At 41.8% G+C, this 17,517-nt stretch overlaps 1 protein-coding gene across 21 annotated transcripts in view; it reads left to right on the top strand.

Annotated features, from left to right (window-relative positions):
* CELF4 (CUGBP Elav-like family member 4) overlaps positions 1 to 17,517 on the top strand; it is a 749,745-nt gene that overhangs the window by 658,450 nt on the left and 73,778 nt on the right. For 15 of the 21 annotated variants that reach the window (XR_009963147.1, XM_062610323.1, XM_062610325.1 and 12 more), the window contains one exon: positions 2,487 to 2,630. Coding sequence is in view for 20 of the 21 variants with exons in the window: in XM_062610323.1 (XP_062466307.1) it covers positions 2,487 to 2,630 (144 nt within the window). In the remaining variant the exon portion in view is untranslated. The remainder of the gene's footprint in view (positions 1 to 2,486; positions 2,631 to 17,517) is intronic. The other 6 variants (XM_062610329.1, XM_062610337.1, XM_062610341.1 and 3 more) reach the window with 1 other exon arrangement.

Here is a 17,517-nt window from a genome sequence, read left to right as displayed (position 1 = left end):
TCTGGCCTTGAATGTCTGAGTTGATATGGGAAGCAGCAGTATGGCTTTCCCAGACACATTTCAGAGCTGAAGTGGGCTTTGAGGGTGGTCTCTGCCTTTCCACATCTTCCCTGGTCTCTTCCTCTTGGTCTCCAAGGAGCGCGAAACAAGGCTGATTTCAAGGTGAACTAAGGGTTGTTCTCTCCTTGAGACCGATCTTTAAACCTGGTGTAGATGAAATTGTGTGCCTCCTGGTCTGCCTTATGCCTTAGTAGGTGGTTCTCAGCACACACAGGCAGAATCCCTGCTCATGCACAACACATCCAAGACCCCAGGAAATGCAGCTGGTATTTTTGAAAGAATTTGCCAGTTTTACAGAGCAAACTGCTGGCTCTGGTGATGTCGGTGGGAATTTTGCCACTAATTACAACAAAGCCAAGATTTTACCCATTCTATTATAATGTGCATCTCAAATCCCACAGCAGAAGTGCTCTGGGGCGTGTTCAGATGAAGGAATGAATTTTTGCCTGCTATTCTGGCCTGTGGTCTTCTCCTGGGCAGAATTTTGTCAACTCTAACAGACACCTAAGGGGGTCGGTGTTTGTTTAACACTTTCAGACTGTTTCAGATCTAGTTTACCATGCCAATAACTCCACATTTTGTGGAAATAAACTGCAGCAAGGACTGGAGAAGGGATAGTTGCTCTGTGAGGAGGCTAAAGAAGAGGCGGACAGGAGGAGGAGGAGGATGGAAAAACTTGGCATGAAATAGGGGAGCCTGATTGTGGGCCACTGAGGTTCAAATGTAATTTAGCTAAGCAGATGACCGGGTGCCTAATTAGTTAATTATCCCGCTATCCCCCCCATTTGGAAGAAACCCTGTTACCATCCTCACGACCTCTAGGAAATGCACAAGATGCAAAGGATCAGCTGTTCCTTCGTGACAGTCCTTTTAGCAAATTAGTGGGGAAAATTGTGCTTAGCAAATATTCATTAGGGCTTCATTTTCCATTAATCCAAAAGGAAATGTGGAAAGCCTGTGACTTCAATCACGCTGAGGCCCAGGAATTTTAATGAGCTTTAAATGGGCATCTGCCAGAATCCTGACTTCGCTGTACTTCTCCTGCCAGCCGGGGGGATGAGTAATGGCTAATAAAAGGTGGGAGCATCTAGGCGAACTCCTCTCCCTAACAGGAAAAGCAAAGTTGTAATTTGCTGTGTTATGACACTGTAATTGTGCCCTGATGAAGAAAACAACAGTATTAAAAAACCTTTTCCTTCCCCACACTGTGTCCCAGAGGTAAATGGGGGAAAGCTGGATGAGTCAGGTCACAGGGTTGTAGGCACAAGGGCTGGGGTAAGGAGGAAATCCTCCTTCCCTCTGTCCTATCATCTTTGCATCAATGAGCACATACCTTATTCCCTTCATCTTAACCCCCTGAGCAAAGCAGAGATGGAGTTGCCTGTTTAGGTCAGCGCGGAGCTGGGCAGCAGCTGGAAGTACCACTGAAAATAAGACCATGAAAGAAACCAATCCTTGCCTCCTCAAACTATACAGTTTTCTGCTAGTGGACATTGCAAGGGGTTTAAATGTTTATTTTTGCCAACAAAACCACTTGGACACTCCTATTCCTTTTGACTTTTCCCCAAGTACAACTTGCTTAAAAATAAAAGTCCCACTGAAAAGCTTCATCCTTGGTTATTTGACCAGAGGCAGGTTTTCCCTTTTTTTGCCCCAAAATACAATTTCCACCAAATATTTTCTGAAGGTCTATATTTTAACATAACTGAATATTCCAGCTAAAGAGTCCTCTCAGGATATTTTTCCATGAACGCTCTGAAGTCTGTAAGAGTATATGTGATAGCATTGAGGCAAAAAAGGCAAGTCCTCTTGTCCAGTAATTAAGATTTGTAATGTCTTTGAGACCCTCTAGAATGGGAGACATGCTCGAACTGTGCAGATTTGGTGAGTCTTCAGGCTTGGTCAAGCTGGGGGGTTGAATGTAAAATTCTACAGAACAAAATAAGCCTGTGGGTTTGTGCATATCTGTCTACTTGTTTACACAGTTCTTACACAGATACAAGAAAGATAATGAAAGTTCTGCATGCAGACACTGAGAAGAGGCAAAGGTTAGTGTGGGTCACCCAAAACTGTATGGGTTAAATGAGATTGTGAGGAGCAAAAAAAAACTGTTTATGGCATTTTTGAATTCTTTTAGTTCTTGCTCCTCCATTCTGTCTTTCCATGGCCACATGCGCTGCTGCATTCCTCTGTCTCTGGGTTTTATCCTGGTGTCTGTCCTGGGAAGGTTAATGAAGTTAGCATAGCCTCTGGGTGACTTTCTGAGCCGCTGGTCTTCTGCTTTGTCCATTCTTCTGGGAGCCTACACACTGCTTCCTAGAGGTGACCCTTTATCCATCAGAGAGAGGGGATGACAACATAAATCACCATGTACTTTTTCATATCCTGTTTCTCTTCATTCATGTGTCTTCTTTTTCTCTTGACAGGACCAGAGGGCTGTAACCTGTTTATCTACCATCTGCCCCAGGAGTTTGGGGATGCTGAGCTGATGCAGATGTTCCTGCCTTTCGGTAATGTCATCTCCTCGAAAGTGTTTGTGGATCGGGCGACAAACCAAAGTAAATGCTTTGGTGGGTAAAGATAACAAAACAATTAGATTCATCCAGGAAGGGGCTTTCTCTAAATACTTTACCTTTCAAACTGCTTTCTTTCTGCTTAAGCTTTATGATTTCTCTCAATTTACTCCTGTCAATACTTTCCCCCTTCCCTCTTTCTCTCCTAATTGTCTCATGCTCAGAGTTGTATGCACTGCTTAGAAGTGAAGGATTGGCATCTCACCAGCAGCAAGGTGTTGAGGCTGGTGGTGGTGTGGTGGAAAATGTACCCCCTTGGAAGCGGAGGTGGGGAGGTTGTAGAAAAGACTAAAGTGTATGGAGCAAAATGGAGGGGGATGGAGGGGTAAGTGAAGTGCTGACAGGGCCAGCAGTGGGAGCATGTGGCAGAAGGGGAATTTCTATACCTAAGCAAAATGAAAAACAGGCCATGGGGTTGAAGGGAATGCAGAGCTGTGATTGCAGCTTCCATTAGACTGCAAGGGGACAAGGGCTGAACATCAGCTGAAAGCCTAGTTTTCTGGGGGGATGGCTGCTTGATGGACTGCAGGTAGACATGGCCTGAGGCCACTGGACCCCAGGCAGCACCACAGCAGATACAGACAAACTGAGCTAACCCTGTGCCTCAGCTGATAGACCATGCTAAGAGGCTGGGTGTGAAAGCTGCACCATGCTCACACATCTCTGGCCTTGCTGCTGACTTAACCCTACCAGCTGGAGAAGGGAAGAGCCATCTGTGAGCCACCAGCTAGGGATGCTCCTAGGGATGTGAGCAATAGGAGGGCTCAGCCAGCCAGCAGCCATGTGGTGATGTGTCCATGGTGTCTCAGTAGGATCCTGCTGTCTACGAAGGTGTTGCTGCGAAGGGTCCCCTATGGCAGTATGGCAGCATGGGGACCCTGCTGCACTGGATCCCATTCCACCTAGTGGACAGTGGATCTCCCCCATCCATGTGCCCTCTACTGGGATATGCAGTTCCTGGTTCTCTGCCATCTCTTTGCAGACCTTCCCTGAGAAGTGCAACCAGACAAACTATTGCTTTTCTTTTCCTGTTACTTGCAGCTAACTGGGACTCTGTCTCTCAGACAAACTTCCAGAGTTCAGACCCACTGGAGTTTCATTTGATTTTAAAGCCACTCTCAGTCTCCACACTACGCTTCCCTTCCATGCTGCCTTCCCCTTTCCCCTCCTGAACAGCTCACTCCCCAGAACTCTTACCTCATGCTTTGCTAGCTATGGTGCATGTCAGACAGTGCTTCCAACTGTTTCATGCCCCTTCTCCATCCACAGTTCCTCCTGCCCATCCACGAAGGGTCTGGGTAGGCTATTTCTCCCTTTGATTGAAAAACCTCTGTCCCCTGATGTGAGGTGACACAGGATTCTCCACCAGTAGTCATGGGGTTGCTGCACTTTCATGCACTAGAGAATGGAGGACAAAGAGTTTGGTGTGAAGATGCAGTTGGGAAATTCAAGTGAGACATCATTAACTCCATTCACTCCAGAGCCCACCTGCTTTTCAGAGCTTTAACCACATGAAAGCTTGTAATAACATAAGCAGACCAGCAAAGCTCTATGTGACACTGAGAGGTAATGCTCCTAGGATATCCACTAGTTGGACCTTTGGCAATGAAATTGCCATTCCTATCATAAATGTTTACGGGGCTATTCTGTGATTCTGTGGCTACTGAGCCTGGTTCTCCACATTTTGACAAATGGGAAGACCACAGGTAAATAGAGTCATGAGCTAAGAGTCAAGTCCAGTAAGGGGTAGTATCTTCTGGACAGGTATTCCCCTTACCTCCTCTTAGCTCAAGGCTTTCTGGCTACAAGGATTCACAAGGATAGCAACACATATTCTTGCAATACATATCCAGCTTGTTGTGTTTTTTTTTTTTTTTTATGGCTGTTTTCAGGGTACTTGAAGATTGTGATTGATAGCTGAGCAGGAATTAAGGGATCTTATCAGAAATTTCTCTTAACATCGAGTCTTGCTGGAAGAAACTAAACAGTTTGCTTGATGAAATAAACTCAAAAACTAATGGTGAGATATTCCAGCCCAAAAGAGGGAAGGGGCTCTTTGGATGTGTTGACTCAACTGCATAGGCAAGAAAAAGCAGGAATTAAAGGTTGCTGGTAGATCTTCGTCACCCTGTGTTAGCTTTAGAGACACGAATATCCAAGTACAGTCATTCTGGGGTCCCAGGGATTAAGCCCCAGTTTTCTCTGGCTTTAGCTTACTTTCCCGTAGTGCCTGCTGTGACTGCTGGTCTCAGACAAACATTTTGACAATGCTGCCACGTGCACCACCTCCAGAAGGACAAAAACAGCAGAAGTACAGGTAGCATGTCATGCTGCTCTTCAAACCCTTGCACCCAGCTGACCATCAACTTTAAAGCAATGCAAAAACATGTATTACAGAAAATCAGGCCTTCCCTTTGTTTTGCTAAGTCCATTGAAAATGCCAATTATTATAATTTTTTGTTCAGAAAGACAATTAAAAAAATAAAATTACCTTTTCTTAAAGGCATTTTATTAATTTTGAAATGGTTTTATTAACTTTGAAAGTAAGAAAACTCTTTCCTTTTCTGCTTAAACATTTCCCAAAACTCAACATGTAAAGACATAGCATTTGCATTCTGTTTCACTTTTTTTTTAACCCAGCTACAGCTCTCCAACTGGTAGCCTGGGGGGACAATTCTGTCTGGCCCCAGAAAGATATTCCACCATTATATGACCTTTTAAAATGTATCTGCTATGCAGATCCCAAGTAAATTGCCATAACAGAATCTAGCCCCAGGTTGTTGAGAAATTGTCAAGAAGTCCTGCTTTAGACAAACTTTAAAAATTCTATGAATAAAAATGTCACCATGTTTTTTCCATGGGAACAGAAAGTATTTCATTTGCTGCTCATGTCTCACTGTTGGATTGCTGTAAGCAGCTGGTCCAAATGGAGTGAGTCAGTACAGCAGCATCTCAAAAAAGGACTTTTATTCCTTTCTGCTTGGTTCTCAATTCTCTCCTGCATTTCCAGCTCAGAATGATCTCCTTTGACCACTACTGTCAGGATAGTGTAGGAGCAGACACCAGCGTCTTAGGAAGGAAGCAAACTCAGGCACAGGCCTTTGTCCTGGTTTCTGAAGTCCATGATCCTGCAGAGAACCTAGCATGTGAACATGCTGAAGAAACCAGACTGTGGTCATGAAGCCTCTGACTTTTCCAATTCAGAGGCTGCTGCCTCCTGGCTGAGAAGGAGTAGTAAGGAATGCAAGCTACAGCAAACACTAGTCACATGTATAAATGTGAAAGTGCTTAAAATATGTCTATTGTTTTTCATAGCAACACAGCTTGCTCTAGTATGTAAGACTGGCTTAGAAACAACCCTGACTTCTTGAGTTAAAAAAGTCATTTAAAGCTTCTTTGCCTTCAACTTTTCTTCTGCTGCACACATCCAGGCTAGATCTGAATTCTTCATTTTCTTTTACAATATTTAAACCTTTGCCTTTTATATCCCTCCCTATCCTGACACAGCTGTAACATGGCCAAGTGCAGATCACACTCCTTCACACTCACTAGTACCCTGTCTATCTCCATGTCCTGAGCTTCCATCACACCAACTATATCGGCATCTCCTTGCGTTTGTCCTCAGGCACTGCCTTATACACCCTCTCATATTCAGACTCAGTAAATTCTCCTTCACAGCTATTCACTCTTCTGCCCTTCTCTCTCCTTTTTCACTAGTCCTTCACTCAGTGCCCAGCTGATACCTGTAACCTCTATCCCAGCTGAAACCAGGGCAAGCCAGCATGTTTCTTCCACTGGGCGATGCTGATCATTCCCAGTGAAATGGGAGGCCCACAGAAAGGAATCACTGTCTCACTCAGGGAAAAATTAGACTTAAAGACTCCTTGAAGACAGTGACTCCCATTCTCACAGGATGCTGGTTTAGGAGGTCTTGCACACAGGCTTAGTGTGCCACAGCCTGAGCATCAACTTCTGCAGGACCCTGGAGCTGGTCTCTGTGCAAGGCAGAGACTGCACTGGGTCTCTCACTTTCCAATTGCACGTATGTAAGTTATTCTGTGCGTAGGTATGCTAAATATCAGAGGATGTGAAATATACGTATGTGCTGGTCTCAATGGCTCTGGTGACAAATCCCCTCCCAGTTATGTAAATAATATAAATGTGACCAATTTGTGTACAAGGCAAAAAAAAACAAAACAAAACAAAAAACAACACAATATTCCAGGAAAATGACACTGTTAAGTCTGCTAAAGCAAGTAGTCAATGTGAGAGGAATGCTCTTCATGCGAGCCAGTCATGGCTAACTCTACCTGTGTTAGAGTGATGCTACAATACAGTCTTAATTTCAGGAGCACTCCCTGTTGTCACACAAGACACATATTAAGAAGACATTTGAAGACATTAAACTAGTGAAATACAGAGACAGATGTGTTCTAGGAAAATGTTTTAACAGAGAAGAGAGAGAAAAGCGTAGGTTTGGGCAATATTAATTAGGAAGACATGACAGAAATTAGAAAAACGAGGCTATGGATGGAGCAGCTGAGGCCAACTGGTTACCCCAAGGTGTCAAACAGGATGTAGATAAATTAAAGCTGGTGAAATTCCTTTACTGGTGCACTTGGAAATTCATTCCTCCACTTTCTGATAGCAGTGAGCACCTGGATCTGCTGGCTCCTTGCATGCCATCAAGCAGCAGACACTGTCAGGACAGTTCTGCACCATACCCTTACCTTGTCCCCACATGTGCTTCCTTGGCACGTGCCTGTTCCCAATACCCGCTGGTGTGGCGACTTCAGCTTCTCCCCATGGGGAGGCTGTGAAGAACCTCCTTTATGCCCACAGAAACACCACCACAGAGCTGGTTTCTCTCTACTTCAACTCATGGTCTGACAGCTCAGGTGTGAGCAACCACAACTGCTGTATGTTCTCCTTTTCTATGAATTCCAAATGCACTTTCACACTGCAGAGGGATGTCCCACTCCTTTTTGAAGTGCCCCACATTAAAAGTAGCACAGAGTATTCTAGCTTTGACTACAAACTGTGGGGGTTTCTTAGGACAATAGATTTATATGGCCTAAAGGAAATATATTGTTTGGCTCCTGGTACAATATGGACATCGAGTTTCATTGCAGATGCCTGCATGGAGTCACTTGAAAGCTGCTAGTGGGCCACCCCTTTTGACAAAACACCCAGTCTTCTCTGAAGACTCCAAAAGAGAGGAAATAACAATAATTGATGGATAGTAGTAAATTACGTTAGTTGCTACATATTTTAATTCCCCCACTAAAATTCTTCTGGCTCTTAGCTTATGAAAAGAAACAGGAGAGCCAAAGGGGAGAGATTAAAGGTGAGAAATGCAGTGAGAAATGATGACTGGACGCAGGAGGGTGTGAAGCTCAGGAGAATGGCTGAGGCATGGGTAGAGCTTGTATCATGTTGTTAAAAACATACTGACAGCTCAAGACTGCAGTGTGGTGGCAGAAAGGTGGAGCGGGAGATGCAAGCCAGCAGGCAGGTCATGATGGTCTACAGAGTTTCAGCCTGGAAGCTGAAACAGGAAGAAGAAAGGAACGTCAAGGGACCAGGACACTGTCAAAGCTATGCAGGACCTGGGAACAGGGGCATTGCAGTTGAGGTCTAAAGTGCATTGGCAGCACTCCATAAGACACAGGAGTGGAACAACGGACCCTGAGGTACATCAGAAAAATATTGTTCAGCACCTGCTCACAATGTTCCTCCAACATGCCCTGCCAAAGCCAGCAGTTTCTCATTTAATAATAAAACCACAAACTCTCCTTAAATTCATCCAGGGAAATGAGCAGGTCCAGGATTAAGGTGGTATAAGGGTAAGAAATAGCGGCCTCATGTGGGCAACCGTGGGTCAGCCTAGCTGTTGGGTTCTTGTATCAGGACTCTTGACTCCTTTTCACGGAGCTTTAGGATCCATGGATGAAAAGAGTTATTTATCGTCTCAAAGGTTTTGGGGGTTTCTTTTCTGAGTCTTCTTTTGTAAAATAGGAAGATCCACATCAGATAGATGAATTATGAGGAAACACCTGGGAGACAGTAGGATGGTGGCTGTTACCAGTACTACGATTAAATTGTAGTTTTTTTCTTCTTCTTACTCGTTTCTCCCTGTAGCCCACCAAAATAGCCTATATCCTTTACTTTGCTTGATCTGGTGGCAACGTATTTTGTTTCAGGTGCCTGAAGAATGTCAGATTGTCATCCCCTTATAGCTACAGGCTAGGGACCAAAACTCAGGATGTAATAGAAGAAGCCACTAATTTGAGTGCTTGAGTTTAGGCAATATGGGAACAATTTTCCAGGTGCATTAGGAATGCCTGCCCACCTGGATGTTTCTGTTCAGACCAGCACTTGTGGTCCTCTCCACTCGGAAGTACCCGGCATAGACAGACAGCCAAGATGTTAATGAGGTGTCCAGCTTAGTTGGAAAGTAAGGTAACGGAAGCAGGTGCTTAATGCTTCTATAGGAAGCATTAGAGGGGTGCTTAATGCTCCCATAGGAAAAGGGAAGGAGGAACCATAGTTTATTATTTGCTAGCTGCCCTCTGTCACACTCCAAAGCAGCCACACTCTGAGACTTCAGCTCTGCAGAGTAAGGATAGGACTCTGCTCCATCTGATAAGGGAACAGTAGTGTGAGTAAGAAAGAGAAGGAGCTGTTCATCAAACTCACTGCACAGCACAGCCAGCCACTGCAGTTTGTTGGGGGAGGCTTTAGAGGGAGGAGGAGGAGAAGGAGAAGTATTAGGGCTGTGAGCCACTATTCATTTACAAACTATAATTAATTTGATGTTTAGATTAATTTCTGATGCACTCTCAAAGGTGCACTGAAAGCGTTTTTCCTTTATTATAATGTTGACTGCTTATTGGGGAGATAAATCTAACTGTCAGTTATGCACTGACTTACCAAAACTTTCAGACCAAGCAAGCATGTATGCATAAGGAACAGCTGTTTGCAGCTCTCCCATTAAAGGGACAGCTCTGTCTTTCCCCAACAACTCACAGTAAAGAAAATCTATACATTGTACACAGGGACTTTTGCTTTCTTTTGTAGCTTAACAATTTATTAGACAAGAATATGTTTTCAGAATCTGTCTTCTATTTTCTGTCTGTCCATGTGTCTACCACGGTTCTATCCATCTTCTCTCCACACAAGTGATAGACAGAGTCCATCAGAATATTTTCAAGTTACGGATATGTTTTTGCATACCTACTCACATGCACAGTTACAAAATCATTATAAATGTTTTTACTTATGGGGTAATTAGATGGAGGAGCTCATTACTGTAGGGTCTTCGTGGCCACTCATTTAAGACCCTTCAAAAGGAGGAATGGTCATTTATGCGACTAATAGAAATGACTGATGTTAAGAGTTAATGCCAGAAGAAAGAAAGGAGGGAAAAATAAGATAAAATGAAAAGATTTTTTAAAGAGGTTAAACCTTAATGCTCTGGGCTTCAAATCACTCCATCGGCACTGGGACCTGGGAAAAGAACCTGACTGATCCCTCGTGTGCCTACACAGTCTGCTATCTGCTGCTATCTGCTAAAAACCCTTTGATGTTAGATAGGGTATATGAACCCAAGTCGTATACATCTGGTCCTATATGTGTTCCAAGGCTATGATTGTTTCAAACATGAACACACGTGTGTGTAAAAGTGACAGAGAAGGGTCTCCAGTGCTACTTTCATTCAGGCCAGAAGTTTTGGTTCAGAAGTCAGAAATAATGAGTAGTGCCAAGGTGATTGATCCCCAGAGTGCAGACTTACCACATCCCGCTTTTGTGAGACTGCAGACCCTCCACAGAATTTTGGTTAGCCATTGCATCTGGTTTTTATTTTCTTTCCCCCAAGATCTCTCTGAAGAAAGGTGAATTCAAGCTGTAGAATGGATGAGTCTCTATAAATCCATCCACGCATCCATCCCTCTCCCCGTATACCTGTCTTCAACTTCTTTATATCTATCTATCCTACCTCATTCACTGCACGGGGCTGCTCTTCAGCATTTTGAAGTCTGTCAGCTAACTAGTAACTGAGAAGCTGTTCAACAGATCTGAGAGCTCTGTGCTTGGCCCCAGGCCCTCCTTCCTGCACAATATTCAAACCCTGCTATGAATATGAATTTATTATTATTTCCTCATCTGTTTTCTTAACGTCCTTCCCAGCAGAGCATTTAAGAGGCTCAGAGAGTCAAGTAACAGCATTTTCACAGTGCTCATCGTGTCTTCATTTCACCAAGGGGGTGATGAGGCATAGAAAGATATTTAAAACTATTTAGTAATTTTGAGTGACTAATCTGAGATGCATGAGCCTGATCGGTCTGTTTGCTTGTTTTCTCAAAGTATTCAGCACAACACAGGGCATGATATGTTTATGTTCACTCCAGATGCAGGTTTGGGCAGCAACTTTTCCATCTGTGAAACCTCAGATAGTTCACTGAGCACCAAGAGGAACACACACTAAAGCTTCATCTCTGGCAAACTAAAGAGGTGTTACACATCTGCTCAAACACTGTGCCATAACTACCCGTATCTTTTTAACATCATGCGCCACTGGCTCTATTTGGGTCATGGCAATTAACTCATGGCTGGACATTAGTTGGGCATGGCTCAGCAGTGGCAAGGGCTGGGACTGTCCTTATACAGCAATATAGGTAAGGCCACTCTTTTGAGGGATAAGAGGGTTTAGTCATGTAGATTCGAGCCATAATGTACGATTTGCACTCAGAGGCTGCACTATTTTATTTACTAGTATAAAAGAAGCCTAGATCTTATCAAAGGAATTCTGTGATATATGATATACCCAGCAAAACTGGGATTGTCATGGCAGAAATAGGGATCAATTCCAGTTCTCCAAGGCAGCTTTTGGTTGTACAACTACAAAACCATCCTTTCCCTGCCTTATTTACTGTCTACATTCCAACACATGGAATAATGAGTCTGATGCATTGCCATTTTCCTCACCCTGTTATGTTATTCATTCTCTACAGTAATTAAAACAAGGATGCCATGAAGAAGAAAAATACAGAAATGTGTAGTTAGAAGCAGCGCCTTAATGCATATACAAAACAATACAGAATTAAAATTTTATAGGTAACATAATTCCTTGAATTTCTAACTCTAGTGCTTCAATTTGCAACCTTAGCATTGTTTTAATGTACCGGTGCATGTGATATTTTCCCTTTTCAAGTAAGCACACCAGCATAAAAACCAGTCCCTAGATGAGATTAACGTCTTCAGATAGAATATATTGATATCTTCAAAGGTTGTAAACAGGGTGACAACTTGCAGATCCCCATAAAAATACATATGCCTTTCTTAACCATATATGCTTTCATCTGTTTCAAATCCCCAACTAAATTTAAATCATCCCCACTCTCCCCAGTCTTGATCTGTAAAATATCACATATGTATAGGTGTGTACATTATATAAGTACTATATATATTTCTGCAGTACCAATGTGTCTTCAAGTTATTAAAAACAATGAGAGCCACTGAGCAAGTAGTTTGAATTTGGGCAACCTGCTTCAATGCTTGCTAGCCTTCAAGGTGGAAAAGCTTTTCCTTATGTCCAATCTCTCTTTCTTCAATTTGTGAATCATAGAATATCTTGAGTTGGAATCAAATCCAACTCGCTGCTCCTCACAGTACTACCTAAAACTAATTCACATGATGCTAACCCAGATGCTACTTGAACTCTGATAGGCTTGGTGCCATGACCACTTCCCTAGGGAGTTTGTTCCATGGACTGACCACCCTCTCAGTGAAGAACCTTTTCCTTAGTGTCTGATCTGAACTTCCCCTGGTGTGAAGAGGCTGTCTCAGTCTCCTTACTCTCACAGTGTTCCTTGTCCATCCTGATGGCTCTGTGATGAACTCACTCTGCTTTGTCACTGGCTTTTCTGTGCTGGTGAGAAGGGGTATACAAAACTAGACGTCCAGGTGTGATCTAATGAGTGATGAGTAGAAAACAGTAGTCACTTCACTAATTGGCTGTTCTTTTGTTAATAGAGCTCAGGATGCTGTCGGTCTTCCTTGTAGGCCAGCATACATCTCTAATGACATCCTCAGCAATGTAAGCCACGGAAAACCTAGAGACAGTGGGACTATGACCCTTTCACCAGCTGACCTCCAGTGCCCAAATATTTAGCCAGACATGCTCATTATTATAAAAGGCAGGCAGTGCACCTAACATACAAGAGCTGCTGCTGTCATCAGCTCTTTCACAGGCAACAAGTTTCCTCCCTTTTTGGCAACATGACCTGCAAATCTGGTTGAGTTCTGACAATTCAAAGGTGAAATTATAAGATTCTTATAAAGACAGATCTCTAATGACCCTTTAAAATCCTTGTCTAGAAGGTTTTCCAGAAATTCTAAAGTATTTACCTTGGTCATTGTGGATCTCCTGGCATGGCTGAACAGGGTCTAGGAAGATTATTATGCTATTGGACTTCTGAAAATGCTTATGAGAAAAGAATTTTTGCTAGTTGATCTTAGGAATCAATGCAGGAGCCACTTTTGGGGGGGCAACTCATATTTTCACCCCATCTCTTCAAATGAAGAACCCTCTTCCTGCCTTTCTCAGGTCTTCAGTTTTTCTAATCAGAGGCATTTTCATAAATGTTTTTTCCAGCAATACTTCTACTCCGCTCTATTTCAGCAACTAAACCAGAAGTTAATTTTCCTTCCTCCCACCCAAGTGTGGATCAAGAGTTCAGACAGGTCATTGGGCAGGGGGTCCAGCTTCCGGGGGGTGGGGGGTATGGCTGCTTTGTTTGTTTATTCCTTAATCAGCCAAGAGAGGAATTTGCTTTCCCACTATAAAATGTTATGAAAAAGAAGGTCACCTTTTATGATGCTCGTCTCTTATAGACCAAGAAGGATGACCAGTCATTTCTGTAGTTGAATCATTCATACATGGCTCCTTTCAAGAAGCCACAAATAACAAGGAGTGTTATCCAAGAAGGAACCTGGGAGCAAAAACATTAAGATAAGAAATGGATTGTGACATGGCTGGTGGAAGCTTCAGTAGTTATTTTCATTTTGTTTATATTATAAAGCTCAACAAAAACAATGAAAAAATTATCCTCATCTTGATTTGGCAGTGCATCCTTAACAGAGCACTTGCTTAAATCCCACTCCTAACTTGTGTAAAAAGCACACTAAGCTCAAACTTTGCTTCTGGATTTACACTGGAAAAGATATGGACTTGTCTCATCAAAAGCTCATCTGCTTTTTCCAACCATGTACTTTCCCCACAAACCTTAGATTGACACATGATGATGCCAAATATTTACAAGGAAGGCTCAGAAAGCAAATTAAGAAGAGCTCCTTCCATTTCTGAAAGCAGGTTGGAAATCGCTTCAGTTCTAATCATCATTCAAAGAAGACCAAATGCTGTTCATTTATCTATAAGTAATTCCTCACTGACTAGTTTGTTCCTTGTAAGAAAGACCATGGCCATCATCTATGTTGGAACATTATGCTTTCTTTAGAAGAACCACAATGCTGCTTCTCCACAGCACAATATGTTGGTCCAATATATGATTCGTGGGGTTTCCAAAGAATGGCTGAAACCTGAGTCCTTCACTTATTAGATTTATTCAGTGGATGACTTACTTCAGCTCCTACTTAGCAGAACAGGTAGAGCCACAGTCCACAGAATCAGACAAGTAGTTGCTCATCTTTTAAACAAGCCTGTTTAAAGGAAAAAGATGAGGGTTTAGTGTTAACTCCATTCTTAGTATGAGAAATCTGTTGTAGTTTTCTGTATCAGACTTTTTCTGGTTTTATGACTTTTTAGAAAAAGCTGTTACTGATCAGGAGCCCTGGTTCCAGACGTACATGTGAATCAAAACCTTAGATCTTACCATACAGTAATTTAAACTGTCAGAATTCTAGTCTAGTCTTGAATCTCAGTCTTGTACTTTCAATGTGAGTCATGACAGTAATTTCTGTGTAAAAACAAACAAACAAACAAAACCCACCAAAACAACAACAAAAAAAAAACAAATCCCCACCCCCTGCACCCCCCCAAAAACAAACCAAAACAAAACAGATTTTAAAAGACAACACTCACAGGAAGAAAAGTCCTTCTTGGCTTGAACCACCATATTCAGGGTCAGCATTTACAGCCTTCAACCTTCTTCAGAGAAGATACTGCTTGTTTGAGGCTCTATCTGGAAAACTTCCAACTGACAGTGCACAATAACAGGGACCACTTCTCTGCACATTCTAGCTCACCCTGCCTTAACCTATAGAAGTAGTTTGATGCATGGGAAGATGGGAAGGTGACATAAGGAAGATGCTAGTGTATATCAAGCTACCTTCTGCACTGGGTGTTCTGACCTTTAGAGAAAGTTAATCATGCCATCTACTTTCACTCTTCATTTAATCTCCCCTTCCCATCTGTTCAGTTTGTCTCAGCTGGAAGCAAGATGAAGAACGAGTACCAGTCAGCTGTCTCAGTGGTCTGTAGCCCACACTTTGGGGCCATTTATTATAAGGCATTAACATCAATTGTCACCTCTATCATGACTGTTACTAGAGTCCATGCCACATTAGTAGGCAAGAATTGATTTTCTAAATATCTGAAATGTGAAATGAACAATAGACAGACAGATACGCAGGTTCAGAAGGGATCATTCCGATCCTTTGGACTGAACTCTGAAATAACATATGCCAGATACCTCAGCTCATGTGACAGGTTCAAACCTTCTGCTTGAGTCATAGCATCCCTTTTAGAAAATATCTTAATCAAGATTTCATTTGATAGGTGCTCCACCCCTACTGCTAAACAAGATGTTCCAAAATAGTTAATTACCTTCACTATTTAAAAAATGCAGACTCAGTGTCTTATTTCCATTTTAAATTTGTCAAATGTCTGCTTATGAAATTACCAAGTCCTTATTTTTTCTATATTAAAAAAAAAAAAACATGCTATATTAGAAATCATTTATGGCGTATGGACTATGGTCAGAAGATTATTTAACATTCTCATCAATAAACTCATTACTTTTTCAGATCTAGAATTATTCTTATAGCTCTAAATAATTCTTAAAACCACCAGAACTAAATGCAGAATTCCACTAAGGATTTTTCCTGAGCCATACTCAGAGGTAACATCACCTTCCTACTTATAGAGAATATTCCCCACAGACTGCCTTCATCCCGAGGCTGTGCTGAATATTTCAGCGTAATCCTGAGAGCTCACATTTGGCTGTTATCATGACACCCATGTTCTTCTTAGAAGCACTGTTTTCTAGCGAAGATTTCCCCTTATGAGTGACCCACTTGAGTTCTCCAGTGCATACTTTATTTTGCACTTGGTTGGATTAAAATGAACGTTGAATCCATCCTCCACAGTGACCCAGGTCAACATGACTTATTACTGTTATAATTTACTTCTTTACCATTTTTGTATGATTGGCAAATTTTACCTATAATTACTTTTGATGTATTCTGAGTAATGTTAGAGACACTGAATAGTGAAGAGCTTTCGGCATGCCCCTGGAGGAGCCTACTAGAAATTTGTCAATATTGTAAGTCACAATTTTAATTTTTTTTATGATCCAATTTTTAAGAAATTTGGTGTGGGCTGCTTTCATTTTCTATAAAGAAAGGTTCAAATACTACAGAAAAGTTTAAGTATACTCAAGAAAACCTACTTTATTAACCAAACTTGCAATTTCATGCAATCAGTTTCATTTGATAGATGTTCTTTTCCATGAAACCACAGTGATTGGATTCATTGTACACCTTTTAATTCTCTGTCATATCATCTCATATCAAAATTTTCATAGTTTTACTTAGGTTTATGAAGCACTAGATAAGTTTACCAGGTCATGTAGTTTACATCCTTAATAATAGATTTTTTCTTATGGAACACTGAGGTTTTTCTGATATTCCATAGATTTCTAAAATGAACTTTAATGGTTCAGTAAATTTCTAAACCAATTCTTTGAATAGTCTAAGGTTCCAATTATCTCATCCCACAGATGTAAAATATTTAATAATAGTTGTTTATCATAGTTACCAGTTACTGACTGTTCATACATTAAAAAAAAAAAGGTGGATGAATGGATGGATGGATGGATGGATGGATGGATGGATGGATGGATGAATGGATGGATGGATGGATGGATGGATGGATGGATGGATGGATGGATGGATGGATGGATGGATGGATGAACTAGATAGGTGGATCTTGCCTGGATGTGGTTAAACATCAGTGGGAAGTTAAATATTCCAAAAAGTCATACAACCCTATTAGACACTGGAAAACAGCTGAAGTGCTATGCCGTAGGTCTGCAGACATACTACTTTATTGAGTATTGCAGTACCCATAAATCACCTTACAATATAATACCTTTCAATGCACACATACATTATAGAGCTACTTACACACAGATTGTATCCTGAAATTCTTTACAGCACTAGAAAATTGCAAGACAGCAGCTAGTACATCATGTAAAGAACACAGCACAGTAAAGATCTTGCAAGGCAATTAAAGGAAAACCTCCATTCTTTGATAAAGCTAAAATAAACCCAAACCATGGAGTAAAAGAAATGAGTGAGCAGAGGAGAATCCTGGATTTGAACACCTTCTCATTGCTCTCTCGGCAGCAAATACCTCCCTGATGTTCCTAGATCTCACATTTCACTTGTTAGCAACAAAAGCAAGGAAGCCATCTACTAAAGGGACAGTTATATTAGTAACTAATTATATTAATAACTAATTATTTAATTACTAACTTAAATGTTTTGGGGAAGGAAAGGAGTGGAGCCTCAGGTTTAACCAATTTCCAGCACTTTCTGGAGCTTAGTCCATCTCGGTATTCTGTCTGAGGTCCCCTCTTAT

Source organism: Pezoporus occidentalis, unplaced genomic scaffold, assembly GCF_034315485.1.
Source record: "Pezoporus occidentalis ecotype Australia unplaced genomic scaffold, CSIRO_AGI_Poc_V1 ctg146, whole genome shotgun sequence".
NCBI lineage: Eukaryota > Metazoa > Chordata > Aves > Psittaciformes > Psittacidae > Pezoporus > Pezoporus occidentalis.
This window is presented reverse-complemented; position numbering and strand designations above follow the sequence as displayed.